At 44.9% G+C, this 17,827-nt stretch overlaps 1 protein-coding gene across 1 annotated transcript; it reads left to right on the forward strand.

Annotated features, from left to right (window-relative positions):
• Positions 1–551: 551 nt before the first annotated feature.
• TRIM63 (tripartite motif containing 63) lies at positions 552–17,592 on the forward strand. The gene is made up of 9 exons (XM_054999281.1): positions 552–855; positions 4,139–4,308; positions 7,333–7,501; positions 9,935–10,030; positions 10,673–10,906; positions 12,366–12,388; positions 13,987–14,111; positions 14,953–15,021; positions 17,022–17,592. Exons 1-9 carry the CDS (start codon positions 697–699, stop codon positions 17,030–17,032), a joined length of 1,056 nt encoding a protein of 351 aa, XP_054855256.1. The 5' UTR covers positions 552–696; the 3' UTR covers positions 17,033–17,592.
• The last annotated feature ends 235 nt before the right edge of the window (positions 17,593–17,827 follow it).

The raw sequence follows: 17,827 nt of genomic DNA on the forward strand, positions 1-17,827 counted from the left end.
CCCTGGGAGTTAAACGGCCACTCACCCTTGCGTGTGAATCAGCAATGAAAGTCCAAATGTGAGATGTCAGAGAAAGACTGGGGGATTCCTGAGCAGCAGCAGGAGGAAGAGATGAGAAGAGTGACCCTTTGAAAGAGGAAGGCAGCCTGTGCTGGAAATAGCAAACAATTTTGTTGAGTGGCTCAAGTTTAATCCTTGAAGTTAGGGGAGAGGCCATGCTAGCCTGTCCTGTCGAATGGCCTGAAAAGCGTGACTGCTTATGGCCGCTGGGCTGTTGTTTCTTTGTTTCAAAAGACCCTGGCAAAAGAGGGGAAATAAATAATACCACCTCCTTGGAAATTGACTTCCCAAACGGTGAACAGTCTGTCCTGTGCCTTGTTTACAGTCCCTCTTTCTGGAGGGGCGACTGCTCACCCCCTTCCATGTGACTGTGTGTCAGCCCAGAGGAAACACGACCCTCTTCCCAACTGATTCTGCCAGCCAAAGCACATGTGACTCTTGAGATAAATTATAAATAGGCAAGGGTTGCTGCAGCAGACAAAGAGCAGACACCCAAAGAGTTAGCTTGAAGGGTCAACCGACGAAGCACCATTCAAGAGCCAAGTCAGTCTTCTAGAAGGAAATTGTAAGTCATTCTCTGCGGTATCTCTCTCCAGCCAGTAAGGATATATCTTGGAAGACGCTCTGAACAGAGCAATGGATTACCAGCCCAGCATCATTCGAGACTCTAATCCCATGGAGAACTTGGAGAAGCAACTGATCTGTCCCATCTGCCTGGAGATGTTTGCCAAGCCTGTGGTGATCTTACCCTGCCAGCATAACCTATGCAGGAAATGCGCCAACGATGTCTTCCAGGTCAGTGTGCATCCACAATGTTGTCCAAGGTGGGGTATGTTTTAAATTGCTTGGCATCTGCTAAGATTAATGTTTGAGGGGCAGGTTTATGTCAGTGGAAGTTCTGAGAATGGGTGGCTTTTGAATGCTAACGAGACTAACACGGAAACCCATTTTCACAAGGAAGGACTTTTCCTTACATCAGTCATTCTACTTTGGCTGCCTGGAAAGAGAGTTTCTCTTTCATAACAGACGCAGAATTTACAAGTAAGCTGGATCTAGGCTCCAAAGAGCATTTTTGCAGTCACATATGAAAATACTCTAAGAATTGATGGTATCATGACCCGAGAAAATGCTACTAATTGTAGAAACTTTTATTGCAATCCTAAATGGAATTACATACTTCTAAATCCGTTGGTGGGTTTCCTAGAGTATAACTTTGCATAGAACTGCACTGTGTAGAATTGTAGCAAAAGATGTATACATGTATGCTTCTTCAAGTTATCTGCATATCTTCAATATCCCTTCTGTGTTGAACAAAGGTCTCCCTCATGGTGCTACCTTTCACTGTCCAAGGTTAGGATCAACCTCTCTCTTTTTAGGGGGGTGCAATGAACCCCTTGAGATCGAAAGCATTTGTTCTGGCCTGTAGCCCCTCAGCCTAGCCTTGCCGACCATAAGTAACTGTCTTCACACAGGAGAACCAATTCCCTCCTCTTAGAAGAATGCTGGCTAAGAACCAGCTGATAAGAGCACTTGCCACTTAGGGGGCCCATTTGACTCCTGACGCAGGCTTCCCCAGCTGTGTTGTACTAAACCTCCAAGGAAACAAAACAAAAGGGGGGGGGAGGAGGAGAAGAAAATGGCTTCTGTTTGCCGGAAGAGAGGTCAAAGTTTTCCATAGGACTTATGGATTGGCAGGCTGAGGAGAGGTGCCTGTTGAAACTGATGCCAGACCTATCACTGCTAGTTCATAACCAAGGGCTGCTGCATCGAATAAGGAGGATTTCTGCACAGAGGTTGCTTCCAGTGAGGAAAAGCCACGTGTGCACCATGCCACACAACAAACCCCCATGTGTGTCCATTTCACTGGCGCATCTGGTTGTTCCACAGAGAACTGATACCCTGCCTACCCCTGGAGCAGAACTCTCTTGTGGAAAAAGACCCCAGGAAAAAGAGCTATGTAATAAATTTCCTCCCCAGAACATCCAATTCAAGCTGAATCTCATTAATACTAACAACAGGCAAGAGGCAGGCGGGACTTTGAAGCATACACACCCCCTGGGAATTGCTACAGGAGCCAATGGGATGGCAGGCACTACCCATAGATCCAGCAAAATGGTCCTTCATCTGGCCGATCTGAGGTCCATTTACGGTGGCAAATTGTCATTTATCATTCATATTTTTGAAGGAACAGTTTGTAAGAGGATCAGGACTGGAGGAAATTAAATCTTAACCAGCACAAATTCATTGTCCCTTTTAATATCCATTTGCACATCAGGGCATAAGAGATTCAAACAATGGTGTGCATAAGTTGTAAAATTAAAAAAAAAAATCTGTGCACAAAATACTTCTAAAACTGCTTGCGTCAGCAAAGAGATGGAGGTAGTGCTGTTCCTGGTAACACATTTCCACATGAATTCTTCTTTATGAAGCAAAAGGTAACTTGTCATCCTTCTGTCCATGGGGAACCCTGTGGGATGGTAGGTGTGCAAGATGAAGCCACATCGTAAAGTCACAAGGAACTGTTTTTTATCCCCAACACTTTTTAGGGACTATCAAATAATAAATCCTCCCACTGCCCCTTCTCAGCTGCAGAAGGCAACTCTCAATCTAGTCCTATGAAGAATTAGGCACACCCAAATCCAGCCAAATCTGCATGGAATTGGGATGAAAACCAATCAAGGGATTTGAACCGCTGCCCATGGTGGTCTCCCAATGAAGCTGATTTGTGGTAACTTTCTGGATTGTCAACTTCTTCACAGAAGGTGTGGCATTCATTACAAGATGCAACAGCCACTAAAGAGGAATAGACAAATTGATAGATTTAATGAATGGCAATTAGCCAGGGAGAACCTCCACATTCAGGGCAGTCTACCTCTAAATATCAGATACTTGGGATGTATCAACTTGTCAAACAGACTAGATAACAGGCAATGGCCTTCTTTTTCAAGATCTGTATGTTGGAACAGAAGATTTTGGCTCTCCATGCTTAAAAACCAAAGACTTCCAGAACTGTGATAGAGTTCAGTCTGAAGTCTTATGTTTAAGACAGAATTTCAATTGATTTTTATATTTACCTATGTGTTAGGATTTCTACTAGATCCTATCTTTAGGGTTCAAGTGGCAATGAAACAGATATGCAAAATATTCATTACTCATGTAAAAACAAGTAGAAAAAATATTCTTTGGGGTATATCCATCCATCTGCCTATTTTGTGGACTGGGGCTATTGCTTTCCCAGCATGCTGCAGTCCACTCCCCCCCACACACCAGTTTTGATCATTCCTCACAACCCTGTGAGGTTGGTTAGACTGAGAGTGATTGACTAGCCCAAGATCATCCAGAGAGTTTCCGTGGCAGTGTAGTGATTCGAACCTGAATCTTCAAGGCCACAATTCAAGCTGCTACTACCATGCTAGCACTAGGGTTTACAGGAAGTCTACCATCCAGGTACTGAGCAGGGCCAGACCTTCTTAGATTCAGCCAGGCAGATGTATCATGTGCCAACTGTACCTCGCAGGATCATAATCTACTTGCTAATCATTGCTGCGAATGAAAAACTCCATTGGTTCTGGCCACCAGTTACCAGCCCCAATCAAACCGTGTTGGCAGCTATTCCAAAAGTTATTCAGATGGGGGCTGAAGGTTCATTTTTGTAATGACAAGCACTGTGCACCAAACATGTTGGAGATCTCTAGTCATTTGAGGACATTCTTATCAGCACACAGGAGGGCTGTATGTGTGTGTGTAAAGTGCCATCAAGGTGCAGCTGACTTATGGCAACCCTGTAGAGTTTTCAAGGCAAGAGATGCTCAGAGGTGGTTTGCCATTACCTCCCTCTGCGTAGTGACCCTGGACTTCCATGGTGGTCTCCCATCCAAGTCCTCCTAACCTGGGCTGGCCCTGTTCACCTTCCAAGATCTGATGGGATTGGGTTAGCCTGGGCCATCTAGGTCAGGATGGCTGTGACGGTACTTAAATAGCTGAGATCTCAGGACAGAAGTTGGCATCAGAGGGAAGATAGTTGGGTTTGATGGAGGTTACTTGACCATTGACCTTATGTTGTGCATGGCACCCACAGGCTGCTAATCCATACTGGCAAACTAGTCGCGGGACAACCATATCAGGGGGACGGTTCCGTTGCCCCTCCTGCCGCCACGAAGTCATCTTGGACCGGCATGGAGTCTATGGTCTCCAGAGGAATCTACTGGTGGAGAACATCATTGAGATCTACAAACAGGAATACTCCAGGTTGGCACTCCTTGAACTGCTGATCCTCAAAAAAGGGGCAGAGGAGATCTGTAATTGATTAGAAAGCCTGGGGTGGGAAGGAGTCCTCCTCCTTTGTGCGAGATGGAGTTTGCTGAGTGACTCCAGGCCTGCAGTAGGTCCTAAACTAGTGTTCTATGGGATGACAGATAGGATTGTCAACTGATCAGGGGGGCCTGCTCTGGCCTGCTCTTGTGCTTCCTGATTTTGCAGAAATCAGCGGATGAAGCTTTCCACAGCACTGACAATGAACTGTCGCTGTTTAAAGCGTCTGGTAGGAGGTGATGGGAAAGATCTTTCTCTGTCTAAGACCCTGGAGAGCAGCTGCCAGTCAGAGTAGGCAACCGTGACTTCGATAGACCAATGGTCTGACTCAATTCATGGAGAGGACAGGGTTTAGAAACCTTCTGCTCTAAAAATTAGACCCCACCCTGCGTTGTTTAGAAAATGAAATATTAGGGAGATGTTTCTGACCTAGCCTTTGCAAGCTAGTTTTCTAAGTGCAGGGAGAGGAATTTTGGTTGTGTATGGAGTGGTATGCTGCCATATCAGCCCCCTCACCTGCATTCTGTGATGGTTCTATGGCCCAGAGCTGGTTTAACAAGTGATGAGCTGTTGATCCAGCCACCTGTTAGCTCCAGGTGAATCCAGGCACAGGAAGGCCTCAGATCCAAGAAAAATGGGAAGGGAGGTCCTTGAGTGCAGTACATAGGCCTTTAACCCAGCACTGAGGGCTCATTTCCATGTAGTTGTTAGTGCACAGTCAGCTGTGTACTTCTTCAAACAACACACATAGTTAGCTTATGGAATTCACTGCCACAAGATGCAGTGTTGGTCACTCACTTAGAAAACCTTTTAAATGAAGATTAGACAACTTCACAATGCATAGTTTTAAGTGGGTAGCCATGGTGGTCTGCACAGTAGAATAGCAGAATTTGAGTCCTGTGGCACCTTAGAGACCAACAAGATTTTCCGGGTGTAAGCTTTTGAGAGTCAGAGCTCCCTTCTTCAGACACAAAGGATAAGGCTATCAAAAGTGATTAGCTGAATAGGAGCTCCATGGTCAGAGGCTGTATACCTCTGAATGCCAAGATATTAGAAACTCGCAAAAAAGGGGGTTGCTTGATATGCTTTCAAGTTCAAACAGGCATCTCATTGGCCAGTGTTGGAAGCATAGTTGTGAGCTAGGATCCGATCCAGAACAGTTCAGATGCCCAAAATCTAGCATACCGATGGCAAAGCCATGCCTTTCAATTGAGACAATATCCTATCAGAAAATCAACATTAATCCATACCCACTGGAGTCCATGAAAACTGGCACATTAGAAAGAAGTCCAGATATAGAAGAGTAAGTACTGACGAGATTTTGAAGGGTGTCAGAAGTCACATCCATAGAGAAGAAGGGCACTGGCTTCCAAAAATAACATGAAGGGATCCGTAGATATAGACATTGCTTCTCAGACACTTTGGCACGCACAGTAGAAAGATCTAAACATAACCTTACCAAGCAGGTTAATATTAGCAATGTAATGGGAACTGGCCAAGTTTCTACTGTACGCAAAGATGTCCAGGTTCTAGTCTTCATCTGCTCACACTAAATTTGTCCCATATCGTTCATAACTCCTAAAAGTGGGTTGGGTTTTACACTTACAAAATTGAAAATTAAAAACAAGATGGTTATAAAGAAAAACACATTGGCAGCTATGTTTGCACGGAGTGCAGCTTCCATTTAATAAATCCTATACCAATTACAGCTTTGTTTTTACAGGAAAGATAGACTGTAAATGGAGGAAGGTTCAGGAATGCACAAGTGTATATTTCCAGGGCCAGCCCAAGAGATTAAGCCACACAGCACTACCCTTCTTCCCCCACTAGTTAACAATTCTCCTGATGACAATTCTCCTGAGGATGCATCTCACATGATTTCCCCTTTTTCATGCTGCACTAGAAGTATGGACTCAGGCTTCGTCTGCTAACTCTTCCACCCAGCATATAAGGCTATCTTCTTGAGTATCAGTTCTATCTGTGGGCCATCTTTCTTCTGCTTCTGAATTTGAAGGCCCAACTCTGTTCTGCTAGTGGAAGCGATTTCCCTGGTGGATTCTTCACCTGATGCAAAACACTTGGAAGGGTCCTCCCACCAGAGAACATGCCTCTGGTAGCTGAACACATCTACAAGATCCAACCATATTATGCAGCAATCGACCCACATCTTTAGTTTAAAAGCAAAGACACTTTTGGGGGCGGGGAGGAATCTTAGCGTGGTGAAGTGACTGTTGAGAGAAGGGTGCTTCATCTTTTCTACACCAGCTATTTCCCTCCTCTAAATCACTCCCCGCAATGTCCTGCCCCCACCCCCAGCTGAGGTCTACATAAGTGCCTGCCATTCAAAGAATGAGATCCAGAAGAGTTAGCTATGTTTACCTGTAGTTGCAAAATAGCAAAGAGTCAAGTAACACCTTTAAGACTAACCAACTTTATTGTAGCATACGTTTTCGAGAACCACAGTTCTCTTCGTCAGATGCATCTCTTTACTATTCAAAGGATGAGTGGGGAGAGTATTAAACAGTCACCCTGTCCCCCCCCATTTCTTAATTTTAAAGCAAATTTTCCTTATAAGCAAAAGGGTTGTGGATGGACTACTAGATGTTTTGTAGCCTGTATCATATAATTTGCTACTCAAGCAAATTTTGGATAAACATATGGAGCAGAGGTCCATCAGTGGCTATTAGCCACGAGGTATAGATGGAACTCTTTGTCTAGGGCAGTGATGCTCTGTATTCTTGGTATTTGGGTGGGGGGCAATCAGTGGGAGGGCTTCTAGTGTCCCTTCCCACTGGCAGACCTCCTGAGGACACCTGGTTTTTTGGCCACTGTGTGACACAGAGTGTTGGACTGGATGGGCCATTGGCCTGATCCAACACGGCTTCTCTTATGTTCTTATGTTCTTTCTTATGCCCAAATTTGAAGCACCATACTAGTTTGCGTCTCTTGTGTTTTCCTCAGCCGGCCCTTGAAGAAGGGAAATCACCCTATGTGCAAGGAGCACGAAGATGAGAAGATCAACATCTACTGCTTAACCTGCGAGGTGCCCACCTGCTCCATGTGCAAAGTCTTTGGGGCTCACAAAGACTGTGAAGTGGCACCTCTTCAAAGCATCTTTCAGGGGCAGAAGGTATGAACTGGCATCTGCTTTTCAGCTACTTCATACACCCTTAGGATATATTCATTAGGACGGGGATGAGAGCATCAGGCACATCTATTGACCTTCCTCGTCACCATGCATGAAACAAATTTACTTCATGTGACACCCCCTGCTCCCCTGTGGCTTCACACTGTACCAGCAGCCTGCACCAAATTTTCTTCCATCAAGATTTTGAAGTGAAAATTATGCTTTCAAGCATTGTGAAACAGGCCTGCCAAAATACCTTGTCTTCCACTCCTTCAAGCACTTTCCACGCACGTGTTTAATCATTGTTTGGCTGCTATTTCAGCGCTGTTTAAACAGTCTTTATAGAATTGCTTCTGTATGACATAGTCCCAACCAGTCAGGGATCACAATCCCTGCCAATCAGGGATCACCCATGGTCATGAGCTTGCCATCTCATGCTTTTAAAAAAAGCCATCAAGGAGCTCCGGATAGCATGAATGGTTTTCCTGTCCCCATTTTATTTATTTAAATCATTTTCAGTCCACCTTTAGGAATATGAACGTGGGTCTTCCAGGTCATATTCTAACACCCTAACTACGACACCACACTGGCTATCTTTCTCTTACCACTATATGATGACAAAATGGTACCGTGTAATTGCATTCGGCTGTATGACCAGTAAAGGGAAAGGAAGCCAAACTCTGCTCTCGCTCTGAAAGGGGGTGAAGATAATTCATCCCCATCACCAAGTCAGTTGGGCAGCAACTCTCTGTTCTGCCATGATTGGGGTGATTTAACCACAGTGCAATAAGATAGTTGCTTGTTTTCCTTTTTGCCTGAGGAATCCTAGTTTTTGAGCCCCTAAGGGTCTTCCCCAAATTGTACAAAGGATCCCTCACTTGGGGGGGGGCATGTGAAAATGCTGCTGAAACCGTTCCCCACCACCACCCACTTTAATTGGCAGTAGCAGGCCAGCAGTCCATCTGCTGCCACTACCTATCTTTGCGACTAAGGGATCCAGAGGGTTCCCTGGTTCACAGTCCAAAAACCATTGTTTTAAGCAAAAGAGGGCTTCTCCGCCACTATGAAAATTTGGCGCTGGACCAGCTGCTTCTGCACCATGGCAAAGAGTGGCATTACTTGAACTTAGAGGGGTCTACATCTAGCCAACTTGGCATGCAGATGAATTCACAGTGTGGGAGGAATCCTCTCCCATTTGGGCCAAGAGGTGATTGGAGACGCTAGGATGTGCTGCGCTCTGCCTTTCAGGAATAGCCTCCCAGCCTGCAGGCAGCGGGGTCTGAATATACAGATGACTGCAGTCTTCAAGCAGTCACTGGAAAGTTATATTTAGAGTTAAAAGTGGCAAGGTGGTTGCAAGGTCTACAAAAAGCATTCCCAAGGGAGAAGCTGGCTGGGTGGGGGTCTTCTCCTGGGCATCATGGTTGGAATCTATGATTTCCCTTGCAAGTTTTAATCCCATAGAGTAATACAGGGTTGAGTGAATCAATTTCAAGGTCCCTTTTATATGAATTTGGGTGGACCACCCTCTTTCTCCATAAGCAGCTTTGCATGCCTGCCAACGTTTGAGAGAGTTGTTGCAGAGAGAGGATTGACACACAGTTGCTCCTCCCTTCCTCCATCCAATGGTACATTTAATTAGAGCCAGTTCCCAGGATTTGTTAAGAACCTGGGTCGAGAGGACCCCCAGGGATGGTGCTGTACTGTAAGAAGTGGTTCTACGAATAACATCACCCGACAGCCAGTTTGCAGTACAATCCCACCCCAAAGCTCTTTAAGAGTGGGTCAGCAAAAAGCAATTCTTGAATAGCATCACCTTACAGCCAGCTTACTGTGCAACTTGGCCTTCTCACCCCAAATAGCAAAGAGTCCAGTAGCACCTTTAAGACTAACCAACTTTATTGTAGCATAAGCTTTTGAGAACCACAGCTCTCTCCGTCAGATGCATCAATGCCAAGCTACAAGTGAGGAATGACACTTGCCTGGCAAGTGGACAGACTCACCTGTATTCCTCCCTGTTCACTTGCCATTCACTTGCGCTTCAATTGATCAAATGGAGCGCAAGTGAATGGCAAGTGAACAGGGAGGAATACAGGTGAGTCTGTCCACTTGCCAGGCAAGTGTCATTCCTCACTTGTAGCTTGGCTCTAATTTCCCTGTGTTCCCTGTGGAAAGTTGTCCCTCTCTTTGAAAAAGCAAGGGGGTGCCTGACCCATATACTTTCACAGTGGGACAAACCCAACCTCACTAAAATCAAACCTACACAAAGTTCTGATCACTGCCACATTTCAGAATTCCCCTGTGCCTCCTTGAATACCCATTGGGGCCTCCCTGTTACCTCAGCTGTTCTCCTCTCTTGCCATCCTCTAAAGAACAGCCCGCCAGCAGGGAGGAGGCTGCAGGACTGAAATCTATTCTTATCTTCTTCCCTCACAGACAGAGCTGACCAACTGCATCTCTATGCTGGTGGCAGGGAATGACAGAGTCCAGACTATCATCAACCAGCTGGAAGAGTCGTGTAAAACCACTGAGGTGAGGAATGCAGCAAATGGGCTGAGCTCTTCGAAATCTGAGCAACCGAAGGGAAACCCAACCCTGAGTGCTGCCCAAGGCAGGGCTCGGAAGCTGTAGCCCCTCTCCAGAGCTTGGTGGCTTCCCCCTTCCAAATCTGGGCATCTAACGCAGGCGACAGGACTATTTCCGTTAAGAGCTGGCAGGAAAGGGCCATCTAGACGGGGTAGGACTTGGGAGCTGAAGATCCAAATGAATGGTATCAGGAGCCATCTTACAGTCTGGAATTTGGGATGCGGCGGGGGGGGGGGGGATAAAGGGAACTTGGATTATTTATGTAAGTATGCTGAACTCTCTGGTTAAAACACTTGAGGTATATCAGACCCATCATTCAGAGCAATAAATAATAAAAACAATCCCAGGCATTTTATGTACTCAAATTTATTTAAAATGTTCCTATCCCGCCTTAGCGCCAAAGACTCAAGGCAGCAATCAGTGAAGCTACCAACTTGCAAAGACAGTTCACAAAATTAAACAAATTACATTACTCCGGTTACCAATTTGAAAGCATCAAACCACCCAGCATCAGCAAACTCACAACCCAAATCTATTGAAAAAACTGACCCAGTGGTCTCATTCATTCGTTCTCTCATTCTCTGGCAGGAGAACAGCCGGCAGGTAAAGCAGGCCCTGTGTGAGACGTTTGAAGCTCTGATTGCAGTCCTGGAGGAGAAGAGGAGTGAATTGCTGGAACGGATCTCCAAGGAGCAGGAAGAGAAAGTCGGATTCATGCAAAAGCTCATCCAGCAGTACAAAGAGCAGCTGGAGAAATCCAGCAAGCTGGTGGAGACAGCCATTCAGTCCATGGAAGAGGAGGCAGGAGCTGCTTTTCTTCTGGTGAGACCCGGATAAAGATGGGCATCCTTAGTTCACTGGCTGGTGGCAGGGGCCTCCAAATGCCTGCAAGGTTTATTTAGCACCCCTTGAGAGTGGATTGGGACAATACTCAAATTATGGGAAAGAGGGTCTTGATACATTATCAATGAGCGCCAGCTGTTGCTTTCTAGAAAGAGCAGTTGAAAGGGACTATCACAAAAATTACAGGATTCCCCCCCTGCCCGAGCCCTCTGTTATTTGAACACTGTGTTAGAGATTTTGGCTGGGATTTTGCCAATGGCCCAGTTTTGCTGACCATACTGGCATCAGCTGTAGTTGAGAAAGAATTATCTTGCACAGAAACCATTCCATGGCCAGGGTAAAACTTGAACCCAGATCTCACAGAGGCAAGCCCAAGGCTTAAGCCATTGTGGCATACTGGCTAGAATGACAGACTAGGGCCGTTTCCAGACGGCTTACCTGCCCCTGGAACATCTTGCCATGTTGGGGGGAAAACGCGAAATATCGCGTTTTCTCGCGCGAGTTTAGCGCGACGTTGCGTGACTTCGTGCAAAACTTGCACGAGAAAACGCGATATTTCGCGTTTTCCCCGCAACGTGGCACGATGTTCTGGCGGCAGGTAAGCCATCTGGAAACGGCCTAGGTTCTGGGCAACCCAGGTTCAATTCTCCATTCTGCCATGAAAGTTCACTGGGTGACCTTGAGCTAGTCACAAAAGCTCTCAGCCTAACCTACCTCACAGAGTTTGTTGTGAGAAAAAAATTATAACAATAACAACAACATTTGATTTATATACTGCCCTTCAGGACAACTTAACATTCACTCAGAGCGGTTTACAAAGTATGTTATTATTATCCCCACAACAATCACCCTGTGTGGTAGGTGGGTGGGGCTGAGAGAGCTCTGAGAGAGCTGTGACTGACCCAAGGTCACCCAGCTGGCTTTAAGTGGAGGAGTGAGGAATCAAACTCGGTTCTCCAGATTAGAGTCCCACTACTCTTAACCACTGCACCAAACTGGCTACACCAAATTAAGGCAAGGAGAATGAGGTTAGCCGCTTTGGGTCCCCATTGGGCAGAAAGACAGGGTATAAGTGCAGTAAAAATAAAATAAAAATAACCTCCAACCTGCCACCTAGCTACAAGGAATACTTAACAACACTTAGCATTTATGAAGTGCTTTGCATATATTCCCTCTGAAATTCTTACATTGATCCTGTAAGTTAGGTCGCTATTACTCATAGAGGCCTGAGTCTGACAGCTTACTGAAGGCCTCCTCCCAAATTCATGGCAGAGGTGATATTTGGAGCAAGCATTTTCTCAGCCACCATACAGCAATTCCTAGCATGGGTCTGCTTGACACCTAAATTGAGCGAAAGTCCGAGGTAGACCAGAGAAGTTATTAGTCTGATTTAAACTGAGTGATCACTATTCACAAATGGTCTCTCTTTCCCTTTCAGAATGCCAAGCAACTCATTAAAACGTAAGTCCTGGATCTTTTGGTTTTTTAAAAATTGTACAACTCAGATAGAATTGTGGTTGTTTGCAATGGACCACTAACTTTTAAGGGGCAACCCTCTCTCTGGTTGAAAGCCTGCACCCAAGACTCCCTTGACAAACTCAAGTTTGAAGGGGTGCACTAGTTTTTTGTTCAGTGGCAATATTCCACAGAAAGCCAGGTTCTTCATTACACTGTATGCTACAGAAGAGGACTCCAGCCAATTTGGACCACATGACATGCTGTGAGATACTTTAGAGAGCCCTCCGAGAAGGTCCTCACAATCTTCTAGTGGCCACGTTTTTAGTCCCACCACAAAAGGGCTCCCTCGTTGTGAGGAATGCCCTACACAAATTTGCCCCCCCACACCCTATCATTGGCTTTGCAATCTGTTGTTTTCTGTCTTTATCACTAAATATCCACTATTTTGACAAGTGATATGTATATGGAACATAGGTGTCATGAGGTGAAAATATCACATTTGATACATCCTACAGAACTCAGTGGTAGCTGATAGGAACTGAGTCACGTACTGTGGTGTAGTGGTAGGATCTGCCAGATCCAGGTTCGAATACCCACTCTTGTAATGGAAGCTCACTGGTGAGGGGCTTAACCTACTTTGCACAGTTATTCCGATGGTAAAATAGAGGAAGGGGAAAGGTACTTTGAAGCCCCCATTGGGGAGAAAAGCAAATACAAATATCCAAATAAATAAATATGTACTACTATACCTTTTCATTTGCATAATACTGCCCCTTCAGTTTAGGGCATAATAACAAGCAGTTGATATGCATGTTTTTAAAAAAGTTATGACAGTAATTTTTAAAGATTAAAAGTACCCAAGAAGCAACCTGAAACGTATTTGATAAAGATCTTTGCTGTTCACCAACTCTTCGAACTCTTGCTTCCTATTCTACTTTTAAGTCATTCCAACCCCTTCCTGGAAGAAAATATCCAGAGATGACCACCAAGAATAGAGATCCTTTTATTTATCGAAGCATTTCTATCCTCTAGAGTAGTTTTCAGTCTCCAAACGAAAGAACTAAAATGTACCAAGCAGCAGTACTGAAAACATTAACACCACAATCCACAAGAGCCCAGCAGCGATTAAAAAGATAAAATAAAATCTCCTTATAAAACATCTAACAAATAGCAATCAGCATAATAAATTATAATAAATGGCTGAAAAGTAGCAGAAGGTAAAATCAGCAACTAAAAGTCAGTGTAATTAATAGCTCGCCCCATACCCAAAGCCTTTCTGAAAAGGTTTTCACCTGTTGTTGGAAGGTTAAAAGATGAAAGACCAGATTGACTTCTCCTGGCAGTCTGTTCCATAGATGCTCTATTTTCGGTGGCTCCCAGTTTAAGCTCAGATAACCCAGTTCAGAAAAAAGGGGGGAGGGTTTTTAGAAGGTCCAAGTCCCTCCAGCCCTATTTTGAAGGAGAAGAGTATACCATCCGAATATTGTCTTTTCCCCTTTAATTCTGCTGCTAGAGGCCAAGATACAATGACCTCATATTTCTGGAAAGATTGTGCTGGAAATCTGCATTAAATCCCTTTTTTCATTCTGTCTTCTATGCAGAATCGTAGAGGCATCAAAGGGAGGTCAACTGGAGAAGATCGAACCAGGTTTTGAAAACATGGACTATTTCACCCTTGACTTAGAACACATCGCAGAAACAATAAGAGCCATAGACTTTGAGGCAGGTGAGAAAACTTGGCCTTTCCTCAAGGTGGGTTGGGGTGGGGGAGAGATAATTTGAACCTGGAGACTAAGCTCTGTTGATGCCTGTGAAAAACAGCATTTACTTATCATCAATAAATAAGTCAGTTTGGATTGGAAAACTACAATTAGGACCGGTGGTCTGAAAGCACATTTTGTTAACGAGCAAGAATTTCCTCAGACTGAAGGTTCAGAACAAAGCCAGCCGCTTTATAGAATGGGGTGAGACTCTATTGGCCCTTGGAGTCACCTGACCTCTGAGAATTGGGTAACTGTAATACCACTTCATGGCTATCTGTAGCAAAGATGCTCAAGCACAGTGGGAGTTCTGTCCTTCAGCAAACTACCATAGAGATGCACAGAATAGTGTTTAGGTGTTTCTGGCATCATCTGGGAGGTCCCTGGTACTGCATATCAAAATTCATGCTGCAGTATGTCAAGGACAATTTTGAGGAGTAAATTCATTTCAGCTCAGATTGCCTCTGTGTCTTCCCTGTGGCTAAAGTCCATAACCCTGTGCTGCAGTTACCACGTTCTCCCGTGTTACGACGAATGTGTGGTTGAACAAAGCTGCTGCCACCAGAGAGGCAACGTGCATGTCTTTCAAAGCAAGACAATGAATTATCAGCAGAATCATAAGTAGGGTTTCTAAATATTGAGCAAGCCCTGTTAAACACCCCAGACCGCCTGAGAACCCTGCAAGGGCACTCTGAGTTTTGTTCTTAAACATGTCACCCCTCCTGAGTCAAAATAACCAGAAGTGACCCCTTGGTAGAAAATAGGATTTTCAGCTTCCTAAACTATTTTTATCCCTTTCTTTTGAAGATGAGGATGAGGAAGAACTAAATGAAGAAGAAACGGAAGAGGAAGATACTCCAGTTGGGAATGTGGATGGTACGTAGCAGGCTTCAGAAATTGAAAGCTGTGGCCATGCAGGAAGAATACTCTACTCTGCTCTGACTGCCTTTGCGTTTACAGCAGCAACAATTCTTCCACGTGGAGATTTACTCCATGTTTTCCCCTTAAATCCACCATCCATCCTGCCACCTGTGGGGGAGCGGGGTTGTTGTTTAAAATTATTGGTAATTGTTTTTTTATTACTGGCAGGGCTTTTTTTCTGGGAAAAGAGGTGGTAGAACTCAGGACCACACAATGACATCACTTTGGGTCAGCTGGAACAAGGGGGGAGTTTTTTAAAGTTTAAATCGCCCTTGGCAAAAATGGTCACATGGCCGGTGGCCCCGCCCCCTGATCTCCAGGCAGAGGGGAGTTTAGATTGCCCTCTGTGCCGCTGAGTGGCGCGGAAGACAATCTCAACTCCCCTCTGTCTGGAGATCAGGGGGAGGGGCCACTGGCCACGTGACCATTTTCAAGCGGTGCCGGAACTCTGTTCGACTGCGTTCCTGCTGAAAAAAAGCCCTGATTACTGGTAATGTTTTTAATTGCAAAAAGCCTGCTGGTAGTACTGGGGAGGATATTGGACGGGAGAGAAGATCGTGCCAGTTGTGGCGCCAGATCTTGGTGGTCAGATGCAGAGACCTGTCCCTTCTTTTCCACACTTTCTCAAATCTACTTTGGTTATATGATCTTCCAGGAAAAAAATTACCGAAGCCAGTTTGGGAAAGATTGCAACAGAGCTTGGGAAAACCTGGAAGGCTGGAGGAAGTACAGTGCCTGTTCAGAAGGCAACGCTAAATCTTCTGAGATTTGGGAGAGGGGACATGGAGCATGAATTCCATGCAGAAGCAAACTAATTATCCACACACTTTCTGAAAAATCTGTCTGAGCTTAGAATACATTTCACATATGTCAGGCTCTCCCTGACCCAGGCGAGGGATGGGCCCCTCCTCCAATAAGGAGACTTGCTCAGCCAGGTCCCCCACCCTCTGCCCTTCCTTCCCTGGCAGTGCTGCTTCCTCAGGTGAATTCTCACATGGGTAGACAGCCAGTGTCTGCCCAACCAGCCATGTAGGTGGGCCCAGAAGAGTGGCCACTGATCAGCGAGGCCCCACCAGCTTCTCCCAGCAGTGGAAGCCATGCTTGTTCCTCCAGTGATCCCTTCTTCCTCCATGGGGCCCCTAGATGCTGTTGAGGCTGCTCCCTAGTTTGCCGTGGTGTCAGTTGAGTGCAGAACCAACAAGTCCAGCTCCAGACAACATACCATAGGGATGCCATGGAAAATGGCATCCCTGCGTTATGTTCTCCCACTCCCACTCACCCACTTTCCTTCAGTTGCGAGATTCTGCTTTATCAATCTATATCAGTGGTTGTCAATTTATAGCAGTGGCTGCCACTGATGGAAACAAAGAAATTCATATAATGTAATAATGTCACATCACAGGGATGGCATTTTTGGGTGGCATCTCCATGGCATATGTACAACAGTTCCAAGGGGAGCAGAGTGGTCTGATTTTACCTGTACTTCCACAGATGCTTGCACCAAGCATCGGGGAGTTGGACATTTTCAGAGACTGGATACTGGGGTAGATGAACCATTGACCCAAACTTTCAAGGGTTGCTGCTATTGTGTTATCAAGTCACAGTGTGCTAATTTTTCTAAATGAAAGTAGTTTCAGTAGGCCCAACAAGTAAACCAGTTTGATTGATTCTGACAGATGGCTCTCAATTCTCCACTCTAAAACCACCTTGAGATTTAAGGTTTCTCTATTTAGAAAAAAAAGAAATGTTATCCTTTTTGTAACTGCTGCTCAAACTGAGGCTTACACACATAAACTGGAATTTGATACTTGCACCCAATAGGCTAAACTAGAATTTGTTGCACAAACCATGCCTTTAAAAAAACCAGTTTATCAGGGAATATGAATACAGCCTAACCCCTCTCTGTCCTGAATCGGGTTCTCTGAACATGTTTTCTTTCTCTTCACCTCTTCCAGGTTCTCAATAACAAAGCAGGAAAGTGAAGTCCATGAAGGAAGAGGAAATTCCCTATGTACAGATCGAGAGGATCCAGGGATGATGATGATGATGATGGGGTGAGATACAGATGGGATGCCCAAGCAAGCGATGGAAAAAGCAGGGCAAAATCCCAGCTGAAGAAGAGCCATCTGGCAACTCAGAAAGAAAACTTGCACAAAGACACTTTTATACACGGGTGCAAAATGAAACCTTTCATACATTTTATAAGTCTTTTTTTTTTTGTACATAATTGTCATGGCACTTGAATATTTTGTAAAGAAAAATAAGGGTTTGTTTTCTCCTTTTTTGCTTCACAGCACCCTTCCATGAACGGAAGGATGTTGATTTTGGGAATTAGTTACAAGGATTTCTTTGCACTTTGTAGGACATAGGAGAAAGTGGAAGGTAGTATTAGACTTAGCCATTTTAGTATACTTTGATTTAAGGATCAAATAATATTTTCCCTTGCGATACCTGTAATTAAACTTCAAAGATGCCTGTTGATTTTGTTGCTTCATATTTGTTACAATAAAGTAAATTCCAGTTTTATCTTGTTACCAAAAATGGTTTTGTTCTAGTGGTGGCAGCTGTAGCATCAGTTAGGAAACAAACTACGGACCTCACTGCCACAAGATGGTGTAGCAGCCATTGACCCAGACCACCTTAAAAATTATTAAAGAAAACAGGGCCAGGACGGAAGAGGTATTAGCTACATTATGCTTTTGATTACCAAATACTAGTTTAGCTATCACACAATTAGGCATCCACTAGATGTAGAGTTGCC

Source organism: Eublepharis macularius, chromosome 15 (genome assembly GCF_028583425.1).
Source record: "Eublepharis macularius isolate TG4126 chromosome 15, MPM_Emac_v1.0, whole genome shotgun sequence".
NCBI lineage: Eukaryota > Metazoa > Chordata > Lepidosauria > Squamata > Eublepharidae > Eublepharis > Eublepharis macularius.